At 45.8% G+C, this 19,621-nt stretch overlaps 1 protein-coding gene across 9 annotated transcripts in view; it reads right to left on the bottom strand.

Annotated features, from left to right (window-relative positions):
• LOC135401310 (homeobox protein OTX2-like) overlaps window positions 1-19,621 on the bottom strand; it is a 108,525-nt gene that overhangs the window by 29,601 nt on the left and 59,303 nt on the right. For 3 of the 9 annotated variants that reach the window (XM_064633632.1, XM_064633633.1, XM_064633634.1), the window contains exons 2-3: window positions 14,060-14,125; window positions 5,695-5,889 (exon numbers count right to left, since the gene is read on the bottom strand). In XM_064633632.1, coding sequence (XP_064489702.1) covers window positions 5,695-5,889; window positions 14,060-14,108 — 244 coding nt within the window. In that variant the 5' untranslated portion in view covers window positions 14,109-14,125. Of the gene's footprint in view, window positions 1-5,694; window positions 5,890-6,219; window positions 6,254-14,059; window positions 14,126-15,585; window positions 15,663-19,621 lie in introns of those variants that run through there. The other 6 variants (XM_064633636.1, XM_064633637.1, XM_064633639.1 and 3 more) reach the window with 3 other exon arrangements.

The raw sequence follows: 19,621 nt of genomic DNA, 5'->3' as shown, positions 1-19,621 counted from the left end.
GTAGCCGACTTCTGTTGTCTTAGACACAGTGTTATGCGCATGCGATGTAGTTTTGCCGCCGTAGTTGACGAGCAATACGAATATGATGGCAACTTCGACACAGGGTTGCCCGTAATTTTCAATTTCCATTTTCTAGAAAACTAAGAATGCAACTGGGACGAAAATTATGACATAAGAGTACTAAGGGCTCAGGCTATCGAATAGATAAATTTTCTGAGATTGCAGCTCTACTATTCATTTATTTATTTATTTATTTATTTGTTCCGTGTTAGCGCCGCGAAGCAACTGTGGCTATCAGCGGCGTGCAGCTCTACTGCTTTATATATAGTACCTTTAAGAATTGCCATCATTCTATCGCTATTAAGGGTTTGTTTTTGCTCTCTTTCTTTCCAAGAGTTGTGACACTTGCCCGGACGTCGGTAGGTCGCTTTGTGCATCAAACTCAATCAGAAGCTATTTGAGGCATAGCACACAGAAGCCTGGAAGGTAGATTCGACGTGCAACAACAACAGTTGTTGTCGATCCATAACTTAAAAACCCGAGACTAGGGGACAAAAACGACAAACACAGACAAGGTTTTTGTCCCCTAGTCTCGGGTTTTTAAGTTATGGATCTATACCACCAGCTCGCTTGCTACCTCTCTATCCTCTAGTTGTTGTCGGTTTCTAACAAACGAAATCTCACTATATTTTTGTCCCGCAGCTGTATACTGCGGACGGGCAGTAAGAAGGTGTAATGGAACAACAAAGATATCTATGGTTACCGAAGATAACGTAACGAGGTTCGTAATTGATAGAGACAAAGGAAGAAAAGGGGCGTTTAGGAGCTAAATTAGACGTTCAAGGAGGTATTGCGCTATTAGATTTTGTATAAAACAGCCACGCGGTCCAGTTATTTGTGAAAAAGAAGAAAGCAAAGCGTGTACATAGTGTACAGTCCACAGAGCCTCATGTGTTTGTGAGTTTACATAGTTTCGTAGCAGCCTAAGGTTTTCTCGATGTTTGCTTTGCTGCTTTCTAACAATTTCGAAGCGTAATAAATCGTTTTGATGTATACTACTTTTAGTAAATATGCCTTCCAGAGTTAATTGCAAAGACTTAAAAAAAATAGATTAAATAAATCGGCAAGCTGACACAATGCAAATGCAACAGAGCAATCGAGCAATCGAGCGTGCAATCCAAGATATTTCTTCTTCTTCTCATTTGTGCGTACGATGGCTTTGTGTGCAATTTTTGAGGCTGTATACAAAAATACCGCATTCTCAAGTATATACCACCCACTCACGAAAATTAACGACATCTGAGAAAACCAGAAAATAACTAAATTCGTTGAGCATAAAAGGACTATGCAAGCGAGCTGGCAGGACAAGACAGCACTAGTGTCCTGTGTTGTACCGTTTATTTGTTCGTCCTCTTGTCTTCACCTCAAACTCAGGTATATATGTTGCCCACGCCAAAACTAAATTCGTGTTCCGCGTACACCGTATCGGACGTGACAAAAACTTTTTTACGAGAGTTTTGCTTGCCGAAAACACCTATACTTCATCCAAGGCTTGACCGATAGAGTTCAGGGAACAAATTATTAAAAATTCCGCGATGCGTCATTAACAGGAATCGGGCCAGAACCAGCCGGAATAGTGGTGATGAAGATTTTCTTGAAACTCAACATATAGCAGCATTCTGAGCAAAGTTAACTGCGCACACTGCTTAGTGCATTCACAAGTATTCAGCAATATATACAATTTCATTTTCGAAAAAAAATTGTGTGGGGGGAAAATAAGTGCCTACATGTCTTTTCTCCGAAAAGTTTCCCAACTAACATAAGGTTCGTGATCAGTGGGTACTCCTTTTTTTATAATGTTTACTGGTATTTTACTGTATTATTTTTAGTGCTACTTTTTTTATTATTGTATAGTAGCAAGAAAAGTTGAGCTCGGACGAAGTGGTAGTACGAACTGGTAGCCGAGTTATATCCGTCATACTTTACGGTTTTATCCCTTCGAGCCAGTAGCGATTGATTTGAAAACGAAATCTACTCGATGCGCAACCGCATGACACCCGACCACTACGGAACGAGATGATAACGAATGATAATCGCTATAAGAAGACAGATGAAAAGATTTGAGATGCAATGCATTACAGATAAGAACTGTACCCCTCTGTTTCCGATAGAGTCCGTAACATTCGAGAATGCGAGGGTGACAGCTTAGAGAAACTGGACATGCAAATTCAAAACCAATTATCCCTCAACTGCAGCAAACCTGTCTCTTCCAATAGCGGCAAGCAGTAACTTTCCAATGTGGGTTCGTTTTCTTGTTGCGGGCCTTCACTCTGTGACGCTTTGAAAGCAATGCACGATCACAACACTTCTCCTAGCAAGTTTTTAGAGGTATATGGGCACATAAAATGTACTACAATTGTATACATTTACATTTCAACCATATACAGCCGGGTTACTCGTGTGTTTTACTCGCTGCGATAGTGTAAACTGAAATTAAAATCATCGTTGTAACCCAATGCTTAGATCCAATTTCACTCGAGCATTCTTATTCTGATTACGTCCTCATATCGTCAACCGCATGTGCCGTTCGAAGTAGCAAATTCTCTCTTTGTCATCCTTCCCAAAGCTCTTTCTTCCTTTAACGTTCTAAGAACCCTATATAGCATGTCGCTAATGCCCCGAATGTTCGAATGTCTCGTATGTTTACTTTAAAGGGACCGCCAAGTGAGGGACTTTGGGACACGAAAATCTGACAAGCGAAATCCGAAACTCAAACCACAACGTCCCCCAGCACGTGTTTTCGTATGTGTACGCGCAAATGTCAACTTTTCGTTCGTCCCGTGTGACGATGACAGGAGTCGGGAAGAGCAGCTGGCACACGTGACAACACTTGGCAAACCTGCCATATATCTTCGGCGGAAGAAACGTCCCTTCTGGTACAAGGGCATAAGGGAAAGGCAAGTCGATCTGTAATTGCCAAGAAAAAAGGGGAAGAAGCATATTGCTGTCGATATGCAAAGGAACGCATGTTCAAGCTGCAATTCTCCTGCGGCATCCCGTCAAATACATCGGAGAAATGCTGATGCTGCGGATGCTTTACAGAATGACGCGTATACCGCACACGGTTGTGCAGCTTTGAGGCGTATACGAGTTCCTCTATAGAGGGACATATTGGGACACATTGGGACATACAGCGGGGTTCCCGAACCAACCCCGCGTTCCCGCAGAATTGGTTCCAAGTCCCACAGCGGGTATATTAGCGGACCGCTGGTATTAGAGAATAAATTGCGCTCAAAGAAACGAAAATTAGTAAATCTAGAGCCAATTGTAGCTTCTATAGTTCCCTACGATTGCAATTGCTCCCCATTTTGGTGGCCTGACCCTGAAATTTGCTCCCTATAGCACTGCTAGTTGTCCCTAAACTTCGCATAAAATTTCGTGCGTTTAGTCCTGAAAGGGGCTAATAGTTGTCACGATGCAGCTACTCTCCAATTACTCCTGTGTTCCTTAGAGTGCACTTCCTGTTGCGAAATTTCACTGGTTAGGTTTGTTCCCGCAGTGCATCCCGGTGACATCTGCTCAGAACAAATTTTCTACGTATCCGATTTACTAGCAACACTATACCGGTTTGGTTTAGGCCTGTTCTTCAACCAAAACAAAGTTGTTGTTGTTGTCGTTGTTGTTGTTGTTTAGAGTTCTTTACGGTTCTTAGAACCCGGGAACCATAAAGGAACGTCTCGGAAGGGATGGCACGTCGAATTTTAGGGAAGAAGGACGTTTAAGGACGTTTCAATTGTTAATTGGTTACTATAACACTACTTTACGCAATTTTCTACTTTATGGTTCTGTACAGCTGTCAAGCGACAACGACATCACTGATAGGATGGATAGTTCTACATTTTATAGATAATTAAACGACCGTCCAGAGAAGTACGCAGAGTGTTCACGTAACACGGTCACGATGTACTTCTGGCATCGAAATACCTAGGAATATTTTCGTCGCGCAGAATGAGGCACAGTTTTTGCTTAACGGGGAGCAACGTCGACAGCGTTGTGCATTTTTGCGATTCCAATACATATACGTACGAAGTATTGAGTGCTGCAGTGTGAACAGAAAATGCGATATAATTCTACAGACGGGGATATGGCTTTCCTTTTCTTCGTTTTTTTAAAACCACCATAGTCCTCTAGTAGCTCTGCATGCTCCAACCGATGTTCTACGTTCTCCTCATAAGAGCTTGATGTCAGCCACAGAAATAAACGCAGGCGGCATTAATTACTTAAAGGGAACGACCTACAATGTTTCTTCCCGTTTCTTCCTATGATACCACGCGGTCTGATGGGACAAAAACGAGTAAATTTGGGAACAATTACAGCTTTTAGTCCCATAGATTGCAATTACTCCCCATTTTTGTCCTCTGACCCTGAATGCACTCCCTGGCACACCGAAAACATGTCTAAACTTCGCATAAGTTTCCGCGCATTTAGTCGCCCTAGGGACTAATGGTAACATGTAGTCGCCAAAAGGACTAAAATTATTCGTTTCTTTTCTTATAGAGTGTATTGGATATCGCCGTAACATATACAGGCCTTCTGACACGCAAGAACTACAATATCAACGGGCTGAGCACACAATGAAGGGTCAGACTCCGCGAAGTTTCGCGCACAAGGCCCTGGAAAACACAATCTCCGCCTCCCTTGCGAGATAAGCGAAGCGTGACCATGCACCTCTCGGAACAAATCGTAAAAGAAAAACGCCGAAAAAAGATCTCCCACTCCTTGTAAGGAACAAGCCGAAAAATTTACGAGTTCTAAATAATTAGAGAAAGGGCCTCGTGACGTTTACGACACTCGTGCGTGACGGGTCCCCGACAACAGAATTACAACGGGCGAGTTTAACGATATAGAGAAAAGCGGCTCGGTTCGACTTCGTTGGTACGCGGCTCACGTAGCCCCAAGTGGACGGTAGACGCAACGAACGAGTCAACTCGGCCTTTGGCTAGGCGCATGCGTACTAATCAGACGCATATCTGCACGACGCGCTTTGCTTTCGAAACGGGTAAGTTATGTAACATGTAGGTCTGGGTTGCTGTTGACTGGTGCTTCGAGAGGTCTCCTCGATGTGTGCTGTCTTGAAATATCCGTCGCACAACACATATGGGCGAAGTTCCGAGGCACTACAAGACGATGCACATGCCGGCATGCAAGGTCGAAGTCACCGCTTATCCAAGGGATGGAATAAGGATATGTCCCGATGAAACCCGTAGAGAAAAGAGAGAGACGACACGGAAAAGACGACCCATCCAGACGCAGGCATCCAAACTAGAATGCGGCCCGACGGCGTCCGCTCTTTTATAAGAAGGGTCGTTCAATAAATAAAGCGCATTTGGGGATTTTGTGATTAGGGCTAAGACACCTTGATCGGATCGCAAATAGCATTAACGGGCCGACAGCAGAAGCAAGACCGGGGATTACCGGTGACGCCCTCCCTCCTCTCTCTTTTTTTTTTAATTCAAATATCGTGTTTACCCTAATTCCACGAGCCCATTCAGTGCGTATTAGAGCGGCCGAGGAGGAGCACAATTATTCTTCCTCGGCTAAGCACATAACATCCGTCAAAGCGACGCGGTAATCGGCTTTGGCTCTGGAGAGGGCTGGGCATAAAAGGGGCTCCCGCCCCGGGCTGGGACCTACCGGGATATCCGGGGTGGAGGAGGTCGACCGTCGACGACGCCAGGCCGAGACCGTTGACCGCAGGGTAGGCCGCCGTCGGAGACTTGAGGTGGTAGGCAGCCGCGGCCATGTTGGCAGCACTGGTCGTCTGACACCCCGCCGCCGAGAACGGGCTGCAGCCGGACCCGGCCGTTGGTTGGAACGCCAGCTTCACTCCTGCAGTACACAGCACTTTGTGTGAGCGCACAGAACAGCGCCCGAAAGGGACTGCGCCGGACGACGCGACAGCGAGGGGCGCACACCGCATGCACCGCCCTCCGCCGCCGCGAGGGGAGGACGCGCGCGCGGTACCGCCTCCGCTCCCCGATGCAACCCGCCAGGAATTATCTTCTTAAATGGAATTTTCCCAATTTGATCTCTTTAAGCGCCTCTTTTGCTGCCAGCTTTTGGCGAAAGGATAATAAGCCAGTCAATTGGATTACGGCGACGTCGCGCTGGCGTCGCGACGTCGCGGACGTCAAGAAAACCACCGAGAAGACGTCTCACCCGAAGGCAACCAAGAAACGCCGCTCGATGTTGTCGGTGCAGAGTAGCTAGCGGCGTGCGGCAAGCGGGCCATCGTGGAGCAGACTCGGCGGCAGTCGGGGGCCTCCAAGATGGCGCATTATGCGTCGGGAAAGGAGGCCGAGGGGCCGCCCTCGCGGCGAAGGGCCCCATTGGCCGACGCGGGAGCCCGACCCCAGCTCGAGCTGCCAACAGCCGTGCGACGTCACCCACGAGGGGATCGTTCCACCGCTCCCTTGGGACCCATCAGGACTCCTTCCACGGGGTGGCTTCCCGGAGAACGCCTCTTAGACGCCTCAACCGCCTAACATTTTGCCCAAAGGGACGACGATCTCTTTAATTATACCAACGTCATCTTCGTGCGCTCACTTTAAAAGATCTGGACGTTCACCCGACCGTTCTGCAGAGGTACTCATTTGAATGCGCGGCGCAGACGGAACAAGTTCAACGTTTGTCAATGTACTTGGGATCATTGCATTCTATAGGCATCAGCTCGTACAAAGCACACATCATACTAAAAACGACAACACACAACAACACAATGACAATACGCATAAACGATCCTATCGCACAAACTCAACGCACGCAATAATAATAATAAAAAAAAAACGAACACAAGGAAGAACTCTGCACGCACTAACAAAGCTATCGACAACCTGAAACCGCCGATCGCGACATCTCATCTAAAGGAAGCAACCTTTAGAAAAAAGAAAGCGCCATTCCATTTCCAGGACGCGCTTTATAAAAACACGCCCTCTATTTAAACTGCTACCAATCAATCGCGGATTCACAAAAACAATAGCCTCATCCATAATGCGTGTACACCATAGAGAACGCCTAGATGAACCCCCTTCCAATCCTACATCTCAGTGTGACAACAAACAAATCCACCCTCCCACCGCAAAGCCACTTACCGCGATCTACTACACACTGACTCTCACCGCTCAAGAGCACAATCGCAAAACCTATATACGTGTGAATAGGCGCAATAAGCTACCCGATACATAAGTCTACGGCTAACACACCGTAGAAAAGATTGTAATGGCTATCACGGATAAACCTTAAGCGGATCGGATTCGGAGAAAATCCTTAACCATCCTTCACTAATCCGATACACAATATAACCCGTAAAAAGCGCCGCGGGATTAAACTCCTTGTCAATTGAAAAGATTGGCCAGATAAAGAAGAAGAAAAATGTTCCGTTGACATTGTCGGGATCACACAAGACCAGATTATATCAAACAAGATGCCACGTTTGCTCGCGCGCTGCGGATTAAGAATATGATCCCTGAATGCACGGAGAGATTTTTCAAACATGTACCTACACGAGTTAAAAATGGACTATACCGTTTCGATGCATGCGGAGATGCGTTTGGCTCATCATTGATCAAGCGGGCTATCCATGGATATCGCGATGTCTTTGTATATAGGATGGAATGCGAGATCGCGGTCAAGATGCTTGTACGTTAAAGATGGATTCGTCTCGGTTCCTGAATGTGAACCCGAGAACAAAGTTGAACAAATGAAGTACGTGAGAGATAAGAAATTGTTGCGCCTGTAAGGTCGTCATCTCCACAGTGAGATATGGCATGAGGCAAAGCGTGCTTTACGGTGAAGTACTTTGTTTCAGCGCATCGTGTTTGGTGGAGGCCAATTTGCATTGAAGTTACGGGAATAAATGGAACAGGAATAAAAGTATATCTATCTATATACACGTGGGATTGTGTGTTTCGGTTATCTACTCAAGATTTAGCCAATATGTCGACATGGAAGTCCCACTGTATCGATCCCCTTGTGCCTCCATTGTGCCATTGTGTGTGTGTTCATATACCGTGTGCTGTGTGAGTTATATCATCATGTAAAATATTTTCTTGAAACTAAAACCGATCTATACACGGAAACACAGAATACGATTGTCTGCAGTGATCCCCAAATATCCTGAAGACGCGATAATTCTGGAGACTTCGTCCCATTTTCAGAGGCATATACTATATGCATATATATCAGCTCTCAGCCCATTTCCTTTACGAAAGGAATAGCAAGTCGGCCTTTGCCTGACTAACCTTTCCTTGTTTTTTTTTTTTTTTTCTCAATAAACATATCCCCCCCCCCCCCATTTCGCATGAATGCAAAACGACTGGATTCGACAATTCCTCAAGAAATGAGATACTTTTAAACCGTCTCTGTGTGTTTAGTTACTGTTTAGAGTGATGCGCCGATTAAATTTTAATGCGGTGAAGCCGACTGTATGCGGCAGTGCACCAAAGCCAAGTGATCGGAAGAACGTCACATGTTCTTTCCGTTCAACATAGCCTATACTTATACAGAGTGTTTGCTCTAACGTGTCCAGAAATTATATTTAAAGCGAACGATAAAAGAAAAGCAAGTGGTACTTTTCTGCTACTTCAGTAAGAAACAGGTATATACTGCTTCACTAGTATAAGCTGAGAAGTATAGCGCTTGTTTCTCTTTTATCGCTCGCTTTAAATAAAATTTTCTGGACACCTGTATATACCTTAAAATATCAACCATTAGACTCCAAATCAAATCCGCAGTACATTCAATTTACGCATACGCGCAAGAGTCAGAGGCTTTGTTGTGTCACCGAGGGTCTCCTTAATCAGCTCGTATGTTCTTCTACACACAGAGAGAGAGAGAGAGAGAGAAAGAGCCCGTGTTAGCTCCACAAATTGGATGAAAAAATGCGCACACAAGCTTTCCGATGTCGTCTAAATAGGGTCCCCGCGTTTTCACAAAGCCTTTGACCGGAGTGAAAGCAAAAAAAGGGAAATGCAGACACTCCCGCTTAATCCGCGCCAGGCCTTTGAATCTTTTAAAAGCGTCTCTCGCTTCACACGGTAAACACGAGGATCGCAACAGACATTTTTGTGCGTGTCACGACTGTCAAGGTAGATTACTTCTCGCGAATGCTTCGTTTCATGTTCCGTTTAAACATGCGGAAATCGTTAACGCTGGCACGGTACGTATATAGTTGAAGGAATGTTAGACGTTAGATGTGTAACGTGTTATAGATGGTAGCGAAATAAACAAACTAACTAACGCGCATACGCCTCGTGGAACAAATGTTTGAACGTCACAAACGGTCGCGCACAACATTATAAAAGACGAAGGTAATATGAGTTCACATCACTCTGGTCGTCATATAAAGATTACACACGCCAAGGAAACGAATATGAAAGCTAATTACGCAATTCTGGAATCATTAATTGTGTTCAATCTCTACCACGTCTGTCTGCCTTCGCATCCCCCTACACTCTATAAAAAAAAGAGAGAGGGAGAGAGAGAAGAGTAATTTTAGTCCTTCGGGGGACTATAGATGCATTACCACAACCATTAGTATACCTTTCGGGACCATGTAAATGCACGAATGTTTATGCAAAATATGGGGACTATTTGCAGTGCTGGGGAGTAAATTTCGGTGCCAGGAGACTAAAATGGGGTGCAATTGCAGTCCACGAGAACTGGAAGCTGTAATTACTCCCTAAATACTCCTTTTTCTCCCCAATTTACTCATTTTTTCTTAGAGCGTACGTTAGATCTCCCTATAATAAGCTATTCGCTTATGAGACTGTGGTTTACCTGTTCTCGTATTGCAAGGAGTAAACATAATCTTTGTACACAGGTCCTTCCCGTGTAGGCGGTGTATATACGTTTCTCAAAATCACACCCTCTTATAATATACTCAATCCAGTAACTAAATCAATAGAGAATACGAGAATACTCCCTTATGGTCAATCAATCAGCCACTCTATAGACCTACAAGGTGCACAAGCAGCCAAACACAGGAGACAGACAGAGCGGACTCTGTCTGTCTTCTGTGCTTGGCTGCTTGTGCACCGTATAGATCATGTACCATAATTCCGAATCTCATTCTCTACTTTTTGTTGAAAATGACAAGCGTACGCTTGTACGTACGTCTTTTTGTGACACTTATGCAGTTACTTTACTCGTCACAAAACAGGTTCCACAGACCAGGAGTCCATCAGTCAAACGATGCCGTTATGACTCGAGCTTTAATGGCATCATTCTACACAATGGTTACCATTCAGCGTGTTGTGTGGTGAAGTTCTGTGTTAAGAATGTATACAAGGGCGGCAAAATGGCGCGATTCACCAACTCCCACCACGAGTGACTCGCGCGCATGCTATGCGTAGCAGTGCCCTTGAGCTCTGCTTCATCGACTTCGCACTTTTTTTAATGCGATAAAACCGCACGGCACTTATACTCTGAGGTATATAAGCAACAGCATATGCCGGCAAAATAGCTGTTTTCAAAGTGAAACGATACAAAGCAAGCGCGAGAAAAATGCACGCGAAATCGAAGACCGATGCAAGACAGACAGAGTACATGTGGGAACCGCAATTGTGGCGAACCCCTGTGTCCAAGTAAGGGGGACGGAAGAGCATTGTATAGTGGGTCGGCAGAGGGAAGGGAACGTACTCGATTCAATGGATCTTCGATTGTGTGGGCACGAACGCCAATGGCTGCCGGCACCTCATGTATATCACGTATCACACAGGATCACACACAAAGAAGAGTGTGTGTCTCCAAACAGCGCCAAAATTCGCACCGACGACTCAATGAAGACCTCGTCTTTGTGTGACAACCGCAGCGAGAGAGAGAGAGGGAGAGAGTCGTATTCAGTTGTGGACGCATATTTGATTAGCTTTACTGCCACTTTCACTACACAATGGTACTTCGCGTTGTCCGGTTTGTAAGTGTGTTTGGAATACGGGCTATAAGGGGAAGAAAATGAGAAGGGCTAGCAAAAGATGTTTTCGTAGCGAAATAGTTCAATAATGTCCGTAAAAAAAAAAGAAGACATGAAGTCGACCGCTATCGTCATCATCATGGTGAAGAGTCTAAGGGAGTAGAAGCTAGCGTAGCAAGACGAGTTTAATGCTGGTCGTGAAGAACAATACGCAACAATAGCCATATTCGATAAAATTACGAACAATCCTAATTAATATTATTTATTTTTTGTAATAGTTTCGTGGCAGATCGCTCTGCCAACATCGACTGTCACTCGGACAGGCGGTTCTTCACTGATCAAAAATGCAGACCAAGGTTTCGTTTCAGGAATCAGGTAGAAATTACTTCGTCGCGGTGACTTGGAACACCTGGAACGCACCTTTCTCCATTTCCTGAATAGAATATTTATTTCGCTTGTCTACGAAATGTTCACAATATGACCAAACCTGACCGAACACACGACCGTATCCATGGGCCCGTGACAGCCTCCGACACTGCTGAAAAATCTCGGACTTGTATCCCACACGGCCGCCGTCCTTTAGAAACAAAACGATGTCCTATATACTACCAAGCTTTTCGGGGTCAGAACCACACTCACAGTGTCTCCAAATCAGCTAGACTCTCGCCCTTTCACTATATGTCAAAACTACTAGGTCCATCGTCAAATCCAGTTCACCAACGCGGTGCCCTAAAATCACTTCTAATACCTTTCCCATTCGGTCTCCACTGCGACATTCATCCTAACATATTCATCCAAATTACCGCGGGTAATGAGGCTAAGTATCGCGCGTGGCGATAAAACACCCTAATCAAAATGAAGTCATAGTTGTTACTCAACTCAGCACCACCATGCAATCAACAGCGTTCTACGCATCCGCGCCTGTACATCACACATGTTCGATATAGTATCTCGGGTCCAGTGCATGTAATGCCCGTGTAACCACCGTGTAACAGACGACGAGTGAAAAAGGAGCTGACGACGTGCATGCAAACCAGGAGGTGATGCGTGCTTTTTTCCCAACGGAGGGAGGGATCTTTCCTGACACTGTAACGTGACCGCCTTGTGAGCAAATAAAAGGCCCCAGTGTTTGGTTACAGCGCTCTCTGACGGCAAAGCGGGTCACGGGCGTCAAACCCCCCCTTGTATTTGCCCTCTCTTTATATTTGCACGCGAGGGGGAGGAAACATGTTTCGGGCTTTCACTTTGCGGGATGGCAGTTATTTTAGGTTAAGCCAGCTGAGGAGAGAAAATCCCGTCGTAATTACGTGACTGTGTTTTCCCTCCCCCCAATTTTTTTCTTGGCTTGTAATTGGGTTTTGTAGTGGCTGACGGAAACCCGAGGGTGGTCTGTTTAACAGTTCGGTACATGCGGTAAATTTTATTCCACGCCTTTCATCTTGCAAAAAGCGATTTTTGGTGAGACATCTTTTCAGAGGGTCAGCACCGGTCTGTGGTGTCCGACCATTTCATCGAACGTCATTTCATCGACGCCGTTTTATCGAACGCCTTCCGTTTCATCGACTCCTGACCAAGGTTAGGTCAGGAGAGCCTTTTACGTATTTCACACGTTGCCGCAAGAAAAAGCGGCGGCCACCGATTCGATGAAACGGCATTCGATGAAGCGTCCATTTTTCGACGAAATGGCGTTCGATGAAATGCCACTGAACCCCGGTCTGTGTATCGAGATGGAGAGCGGGCAACACACATGCTCATGCACTGCAAATGACATGCACCCCAAAGGGCTATAGATTGAAATCTGTCCTCGGCCGTTTGGACAATACAAATTTTGGGGAAGGCCTCGGTATTCCCGGTTGCGAAATTCCACATTTCGAAAGAAAGAAATTGCTCGATTGCTTTGTAAGATGACTTGCCGGGTTTAAAAAATCCGATATCATTATATTTAACCTCTCAGCTTGACGGATTTTGGATGTCTGTCGAAGTAACGTTCGGGTACGTAAGAAGAAGATGATTCGGTGGTTACACATTTTAGCGGCAATTAGGCTTAGCAGGGCGGACACGCGGGAATAGCATGGTGGTTAGTTTATTATCAGGTATGCGCTTTCGGCACACTCTAACGAAAAAAAAAAAACTATTCCGTGGCCCCGAAGAGCCGCGTTAAAACATGCATGTGCAGTGTGTATCAGACTGTTAGTTACGTCAGGTAGCATTCAGCGGCCGCCGATGCCAACTAGAATTTACCGATCACGTGGTCAGGTAGTCAACCACGATGCGTATAAATACGTACTATCCATTATTGACCGCAAATCAATATTTTTTAGGCACCTCAAATCGCTTCGCATCATCCTGTATATGCGTGTGTTAGCAAGGTCCACATCGCCGTATTTTTCCACCACTATCATCACCCAAGACACAGTAAAGCTGCAATATCTTGACAAGCTGAATAAGGTCTATACCCCAAGTGTAGAGACGAAAAGAAAAGTGGAAACCACCATCATCATCAAATAAAGTTGTTGTTGTTGTTGGGCAAGGGCACTTCCGGTGTAGCAGAAGAAATCGCCGGATGTTTACACCTTTCCTTGGATGATAAGCTCCTCGGGTTAACCACCCATGACTGGGCTGTGAGAGACAGCTGCTTATCATAGCAAGATATAGTAAATCGTGTTAGTATGATTTGAGTGTGTACATTAGTACACGTGTTAGGTGTTGGATGACCTCCCCCCCCCCCCCCCCCGATTGCGGAAAGGATGTCGTGGAAGAAGTTACCTATCGTTATTTATCGCTATCCATCGCTCTTTACAGTAAGCACCAAATTGAGTACGCATAAAGCATTAGAAATCTTATCAGTAACACAGTATATAGAGAGTTTTAGTGTGCCGTACGCTATCACGTTTGCGTACGTAAGGGATAGCGCTGATGATTCTGCGCATGGCCATAGCTGAAAGAGAGCTTCGCGCAGTGCGCAGAACCACCAACGCTATCCCTTACGTACGCAAAGGCGATAGCGTACAATGCACTAAAACTCAGTAATGCAAACATATTGCGTTCTGTCACGAAAACTATAAAATCCCCACAACGTGCCGAACTTACGGGACTCTGAAGGTGGAGATGATTCGGGCGAATCCGGTTCAGGTTTCATAGCGACGTTGATTAGGTCTGGAAATGAAGCGAAAAGATTCAACAGGAGGTGATTGTCCCTGTGCTCCATCAGCGCTCAAATTCACTGCATGCGACCGCAGAACAAGACCACAGAGGCCGTATCATTCTGCGGTGGTTGCCTGGCACAAGGCCAACGGCTAAGTTACAATGACCTTGTAACCGTTTACCGTCCTGAGATACGACTTGTCAGCCCGTGTTGCAACTTCAACTGGTAACCTCGCCCTTTCCCGAAACACATTCCTCCCCATTATTCCATCTAAAAGAAAAGGAAGCTCGTCCCCAAACGTGGTCATAGCCGGACATTCCAACCTCCACGGAGAACGAAGGTCACGGAGTATGGGTCAAAATGAAAGCCATATGCGCAGTTTGTCCGAAAGCATTGCGGGGTTTCTCTTGCGGAAGCCGTAATTCAACTCTGGGAGTTCCTTTGAGTCGTGCTAGGAATTGACCGGAAGAAGTTACGTGCGTCGGAGACGGACTATGTGGGAAAAAAATCCTACTTTGGCTTTCGCGAATAAACAACATTTCGACACAAGTTAATGATTATCAAGGCGCCTCACCTACACAGTAACCACTGTCTGTCCCACAAACGTTGAACTCAGAACTCTTTTTTTTTTTTGTTAATTCCGTGTTAGCACCGCGGAGCAACTTTGGCTATGAGCTGCGTACAGATGTGGACAGATGGAGAGAGGACAGCAGGAAGGAGTGGGGGCCGGCGGGGGGGGGGGGGGTTAGTATGCGTCCTGGGCCGACTTCAGGGGGAACTGTGCCGACATTTGTCTGGAAAGTCTTCGGAAAACCTCAGACAGCACAGTGGGTGGTAGGAATCGAACCCACCACCTCCAAGTCTTCAGCACGACCTTGGCTACCACCAACGACAGGCCATGTCGCAGGTAAACTCACGTTCGAAGTGCCCCAAAAATCCAAAAACCACCGTGCCAAATTTATTTAGTATATATGCGATATAATGTTAGTCTCAAATACATGTGGAAAAACAGTAACACGAGCAAAAGCAGTTGCAACGACTTGGAAATATGGCGATGAGGCGGGAGTTATTGTCGGTTTTGCTTGTCCAAGGGGAAACAGTGAGTACAAATAACGGAAAAGAAAGCTGTTTGTTCCGAATAAATCCATAAACGAAATACGGGAAACAACAAATCACATTTGCTCGCATATATAGGACCCGTGACTGGAACAATGTCGTCTCGAGAGATTATTCCGCATAAAACGCTACACGCTAAAATTTCGGTAAATGTCGGAACCGGATAATCTGGATAACACCGGATCATCCCCCGGAAATATCTGTTAAAACGAGCTCCCCGATGCCGAAATCCGTTTAGCAGACGTAACCTCTCTCTCCCCATCCAACCCTTCCTTCGGAATCACGTGTGCACACACATTATCTACACCCACACTCCGTCATGTTATCATTGCCCATATTGATACCTGTATCTCACCTGACTTTCCGGGATAGTAGCAGCTGGAGCAACCACACTCTGCCATTCTGATCGCGTGTGTGGACAGTGCGACTGGAGACTCATCATAATTGGGGACGAGGCTTGTGCTCCCTCCTAAGTGGTTCAACCGCAGGGGAGCGCTGCGGACAATGGGGTCCCCGTTTCACAGCTATTGTCTCCTGTGTCACAGGTCGACCACAATGATCGTCCATTAGAGAGGCTTTGCATTGTCATAAAGTACCAGGAACTCCCATCCTCCTCCTCCTCCCTCTTGCAGGGTGCTGTTTAGGACGTCTAAATCGAACCAGGAGACAGCAGCGAAGGTCGGAACCTATTTTTTCGCGGAAAGGGCTAGACCCACCTGAAGGCCAATTTTACGGTGCCTTCCCCCAGATTCCTCGCCTGGGGCCAAGGGCGCGCCGTTGGCGACGTTCTTGGTCAATTTCGTGCTGTACATTTTGAGGAACAGTGCTGTTGATTTAGTCTGTCATTTGCCTCTCACGAGACGTGTTTACGGGTGTACCTCGAAATAAAGTGATCGAAATCCCCGCTGCAAAATAAACTACTGGAAATAAACGTTATTTGACTATAAAATGCACAGTCGCGCGCGGGAAACTGCCAACAGCGAACTTAGACTAACCTGGACAGAAAAATGCAAACAGCAAACTTGGACTAACCTAATAACGTGGTGTTCCGTCTCGTCTGACCCGCTAAGCCTAACGGCTGCTAAAATTTGGCTTTCGTTCGCTAAAACGACTTACAGACATCGCGAAAACCCGTGAATTTGGGTAGTTAAGTAGTGACACTGTGTTTTTATACCATCTTATACCATACTACCATCTTATACCATATACTATCTTACGAAGCAATCGAGCATTCTCCTTGAGTTTCCTTGTTTCGAGAACGGAAATTTCCAGATCGGGGATTTCGCAACCGGGAATATCGAGGTCCACCCGTGTTTAAGTGAACACGACCGATGAGTATCGAATCCACACTTGTCGAATCAAAGCCTCCTGTGTAACCGGGCCGATTTGCTGGAAAAGCGCGTCGTACCCAATGCGCTAAACAGACATGCATCGAGACGCTGAATGCGCATTCATACAGCGCGTGCAAGCAGAAGATGCATACCGGGTAAAGGGATCAATTATGGGAAGGAGTCCGCTGCCGGTCATCATCCGAGCTGAGAAAAGTCGTTATTCGTCCGGGATAACTATGGCGTGTAATTTGTGGAATGCATGCAACGATCCTCTAAATGGGTGAGCGATACGTCCCTACAGTGTTTTCTGCCATCACCGTTATCACACTGGAGCACACGCAGAAAGACAGCGAGGGACGAAACCTTGCCTCGACATGTCATATTCATCGGGACTCGGGAGGATCCCGATATTCCCGGTTCCGAAATCCCCGATCTCGAAATTCGCGTTCTTGAAACAAGGGAAATCTACGAGAAGGTTCGATTGCTTCGTAAGATGATATGCAGAGTTTTAAAACACGACGTCACTATATAACCACTCAAACTCACGAGTTTTCTATGTCTGTCCAAGTCGCTTTAGCGAACGAAAGCCACATTTTAGCGACCGTTAGGCTTAGCAGGGCGGACACTACGAAAAAGCACGTACGCTGGTTAGTTTATTATTAGGCTATAGTCCAAGTTCGGAGTTTGCATTTGGATGTCCAGGTTAGTCTAAGCTCGCTGTTGGCAGTTTCCCGCGCGCGACTGTGCATTTTATAGTCAGATAACATTTATTCACAACTGTTTATTTTGCAACGGCGATTTCGATCACTTTATCACCCAAGTTCAGCTAACATAGCAAGTCAAGTATATGAGCGCTATAAACGAGAAATAAAATCACATATAAGTGCGGCGAAAGAGGCGGTGAGCAATTGTCCGGCTTCAGCGGTTATGTGGTGAGCAGTTGTCCGGCCTGAGCAGTTCATTGATGAGCAATTGTCCGGGATCCGACACTGTGATGTGCATGCAGTGCACGATCATTATCAGGAGCGTAATCATCTATAAAATATGAAAATTTCTGTAATACATGTTCTATATGCTTAGTGACAAAACTTCGGAACAAAAACTATTCCGAGTGTTGATCACTCTCGTTGCGGAAAGTGAGCCCCAAGTATCCGTGGGGGGGGGGGGGGGGGGGGGGGACGTCACCGGACAATTGCTCACCAATGAAACGCTGAAGCCGGACCTGCCGGATTGCTCAGCTCATCGTAAAATCCCTAGGCCCATCCTGAAATTTTCATTTCCTCGTGAGGGCTCTTTTGCGGTTAATGCTCCTCCCCTTTGGAACTTACACTGGACTGGAATCCTGTCATCTTTAGCGACATTTTGACGTTTCCATAACCGTCCAAAAGAAGCTTCGGCTTTCCCCTGGTCAACATTGACTGAATCTCAGACGCCTTCAGTGCTTTCGCCCTTTGTATAGGTATGATTACGGTGCGCTTTTCTTTGTTGCTGTTTTTTTTTTTTTTTCGTGTTATTGAACCCTAAATTTTCCGAGACCATCCACGGGCACTCGTCTTTCACAAGAAACAGGGCAGGAACTTTCCACTGTTCCTAATCCGTAGGGATGAACTCAACCTCGCATGCACAAACCAAGTGGTCTCCTCGAGAGATGAACTTCAAAATGGCCTTTCTCCGGTTCAACCGCCCAGGGAATTCCACTTCCCGTATAAATAAAATATGAAATCGACTCGTAAGGCTATGCAAATCCGTCCATCAGTGCGGAGGTATACATGATATGACTTCACTGACAGCGGGGAGGACCTCGATATTCCCGGTTGCGAAATCCCTGACCTCGAAATTCACGTTCTCCACAGAAGGAAAATCAACGAGAATACTCGATTGCCGTGTTTAAAAACACGACATCACTATTTAACCACTCAAATTCGCGATATCTGTCCAAGACGTTTTAGCGAACGAAAGTCACATTTTAGCGGTCGTTAGGCTTAGCGGGGCGGACACGCCGGAACAGCACGTTGGTTAGTTTATTATATTAGGTTAGTCCAAGCTCGATCTTTGCATTTGTATGTCCATGTTAGCCCAAGTTCGACGTTGGCAGTTTCACGCGCGCGACTGTGCATTTTGTAGTCAGATAACATTTATTTGCTGTATAGTTTATTTTGCAGTGGGGATTTCGCTCACTTTATTTCGAGGTACAGCGAATTTCCCCATTCATCATCGTTAATTTATCTGTTGTTGTTGTACATGATATGCATTGAAACTAGCAACAATAGGTTTTAGAAAATCGCGAGCGCCCTTTGACTCAAGACTCCGTATCTCTGTCAGTCAATCAGATATCAGCAACGTGATGTGAACCGCTCCAAAGGAATCAGGCGTTTGGCTTATGCTTTCGGAAACCTTATCGTGAAACTTCTACTTCTCCTAAAACTCGCTAATAAAAGATGAACATCGTCATTTGCACTAAGCGTGTACATTTAGGAAAAAGAAGAAGCTGAAGCTCTTTGGCGGCACGCAGTTGAAAGTTGAGCTAGAAAGTCTTTCCACAGAAACCTCGAAAAAAAAAAAACGATTCCGAGTTTTCATCATCAAACAGCTGAGTTCTGCATGTTATGTCTGTTGAGCGAAACTGAGCCCCGTGAGCGTAACCGGGAACGCCAGTTCAAAATTAAACTCGCACGGTGTGCATCGGATTGTGCTCCGATGTCTCCTCAAAGCGTCGTTTTTTCGCCATGTTCCCTATCCACTTTCTGCGCAAACTTCTTCGCACTCGGCGGTGCAAAGAAGACACTCATACAAGATATTGGAGCTTTGCGCTGTATTGCGGAGAAATGATTGAAACAGGCGTACAGGCTCGAGAGAAAGCCGCGCGTCGAGTCCCTTCGCAATACAAAATATAAAGGGAAACAGATCTCGAGGACCGTGGAAGATCAATAATGGCACGACGAGAATTACGCGACAGAGGAAAAAAAAGAGAGAGAGAGAGAGGGAAGAAAAAAAAAGCAGCGCTCCAAGCTCATTAGCGATCACTGAACACTCGGACTTCCAGGAGAAAATAAAAGCTCT

The sequence above is a fragment of the Ornithodoros turicata genome, chromosome 7 (assembly GCF_037126465.1).
Source record: "Ornithodoros turicata isolate Travis chromosome 7, ASM3712646v1, whole genome shotgun sequence".
In the NCBI taxonomy this organism is placed as follows: domain Eukaryota; kingdom Metazoa; phylum Arthropoda; class Arachnida; order Ixodida; family Argasidae; genus Ornithodoros; species Ornithodoros turicata.
The sequence above is the reverse complement of the archived record's forward strand: the minus strand, read 5'-3'. Positions and strand labels throughout refer to the sequence as shown.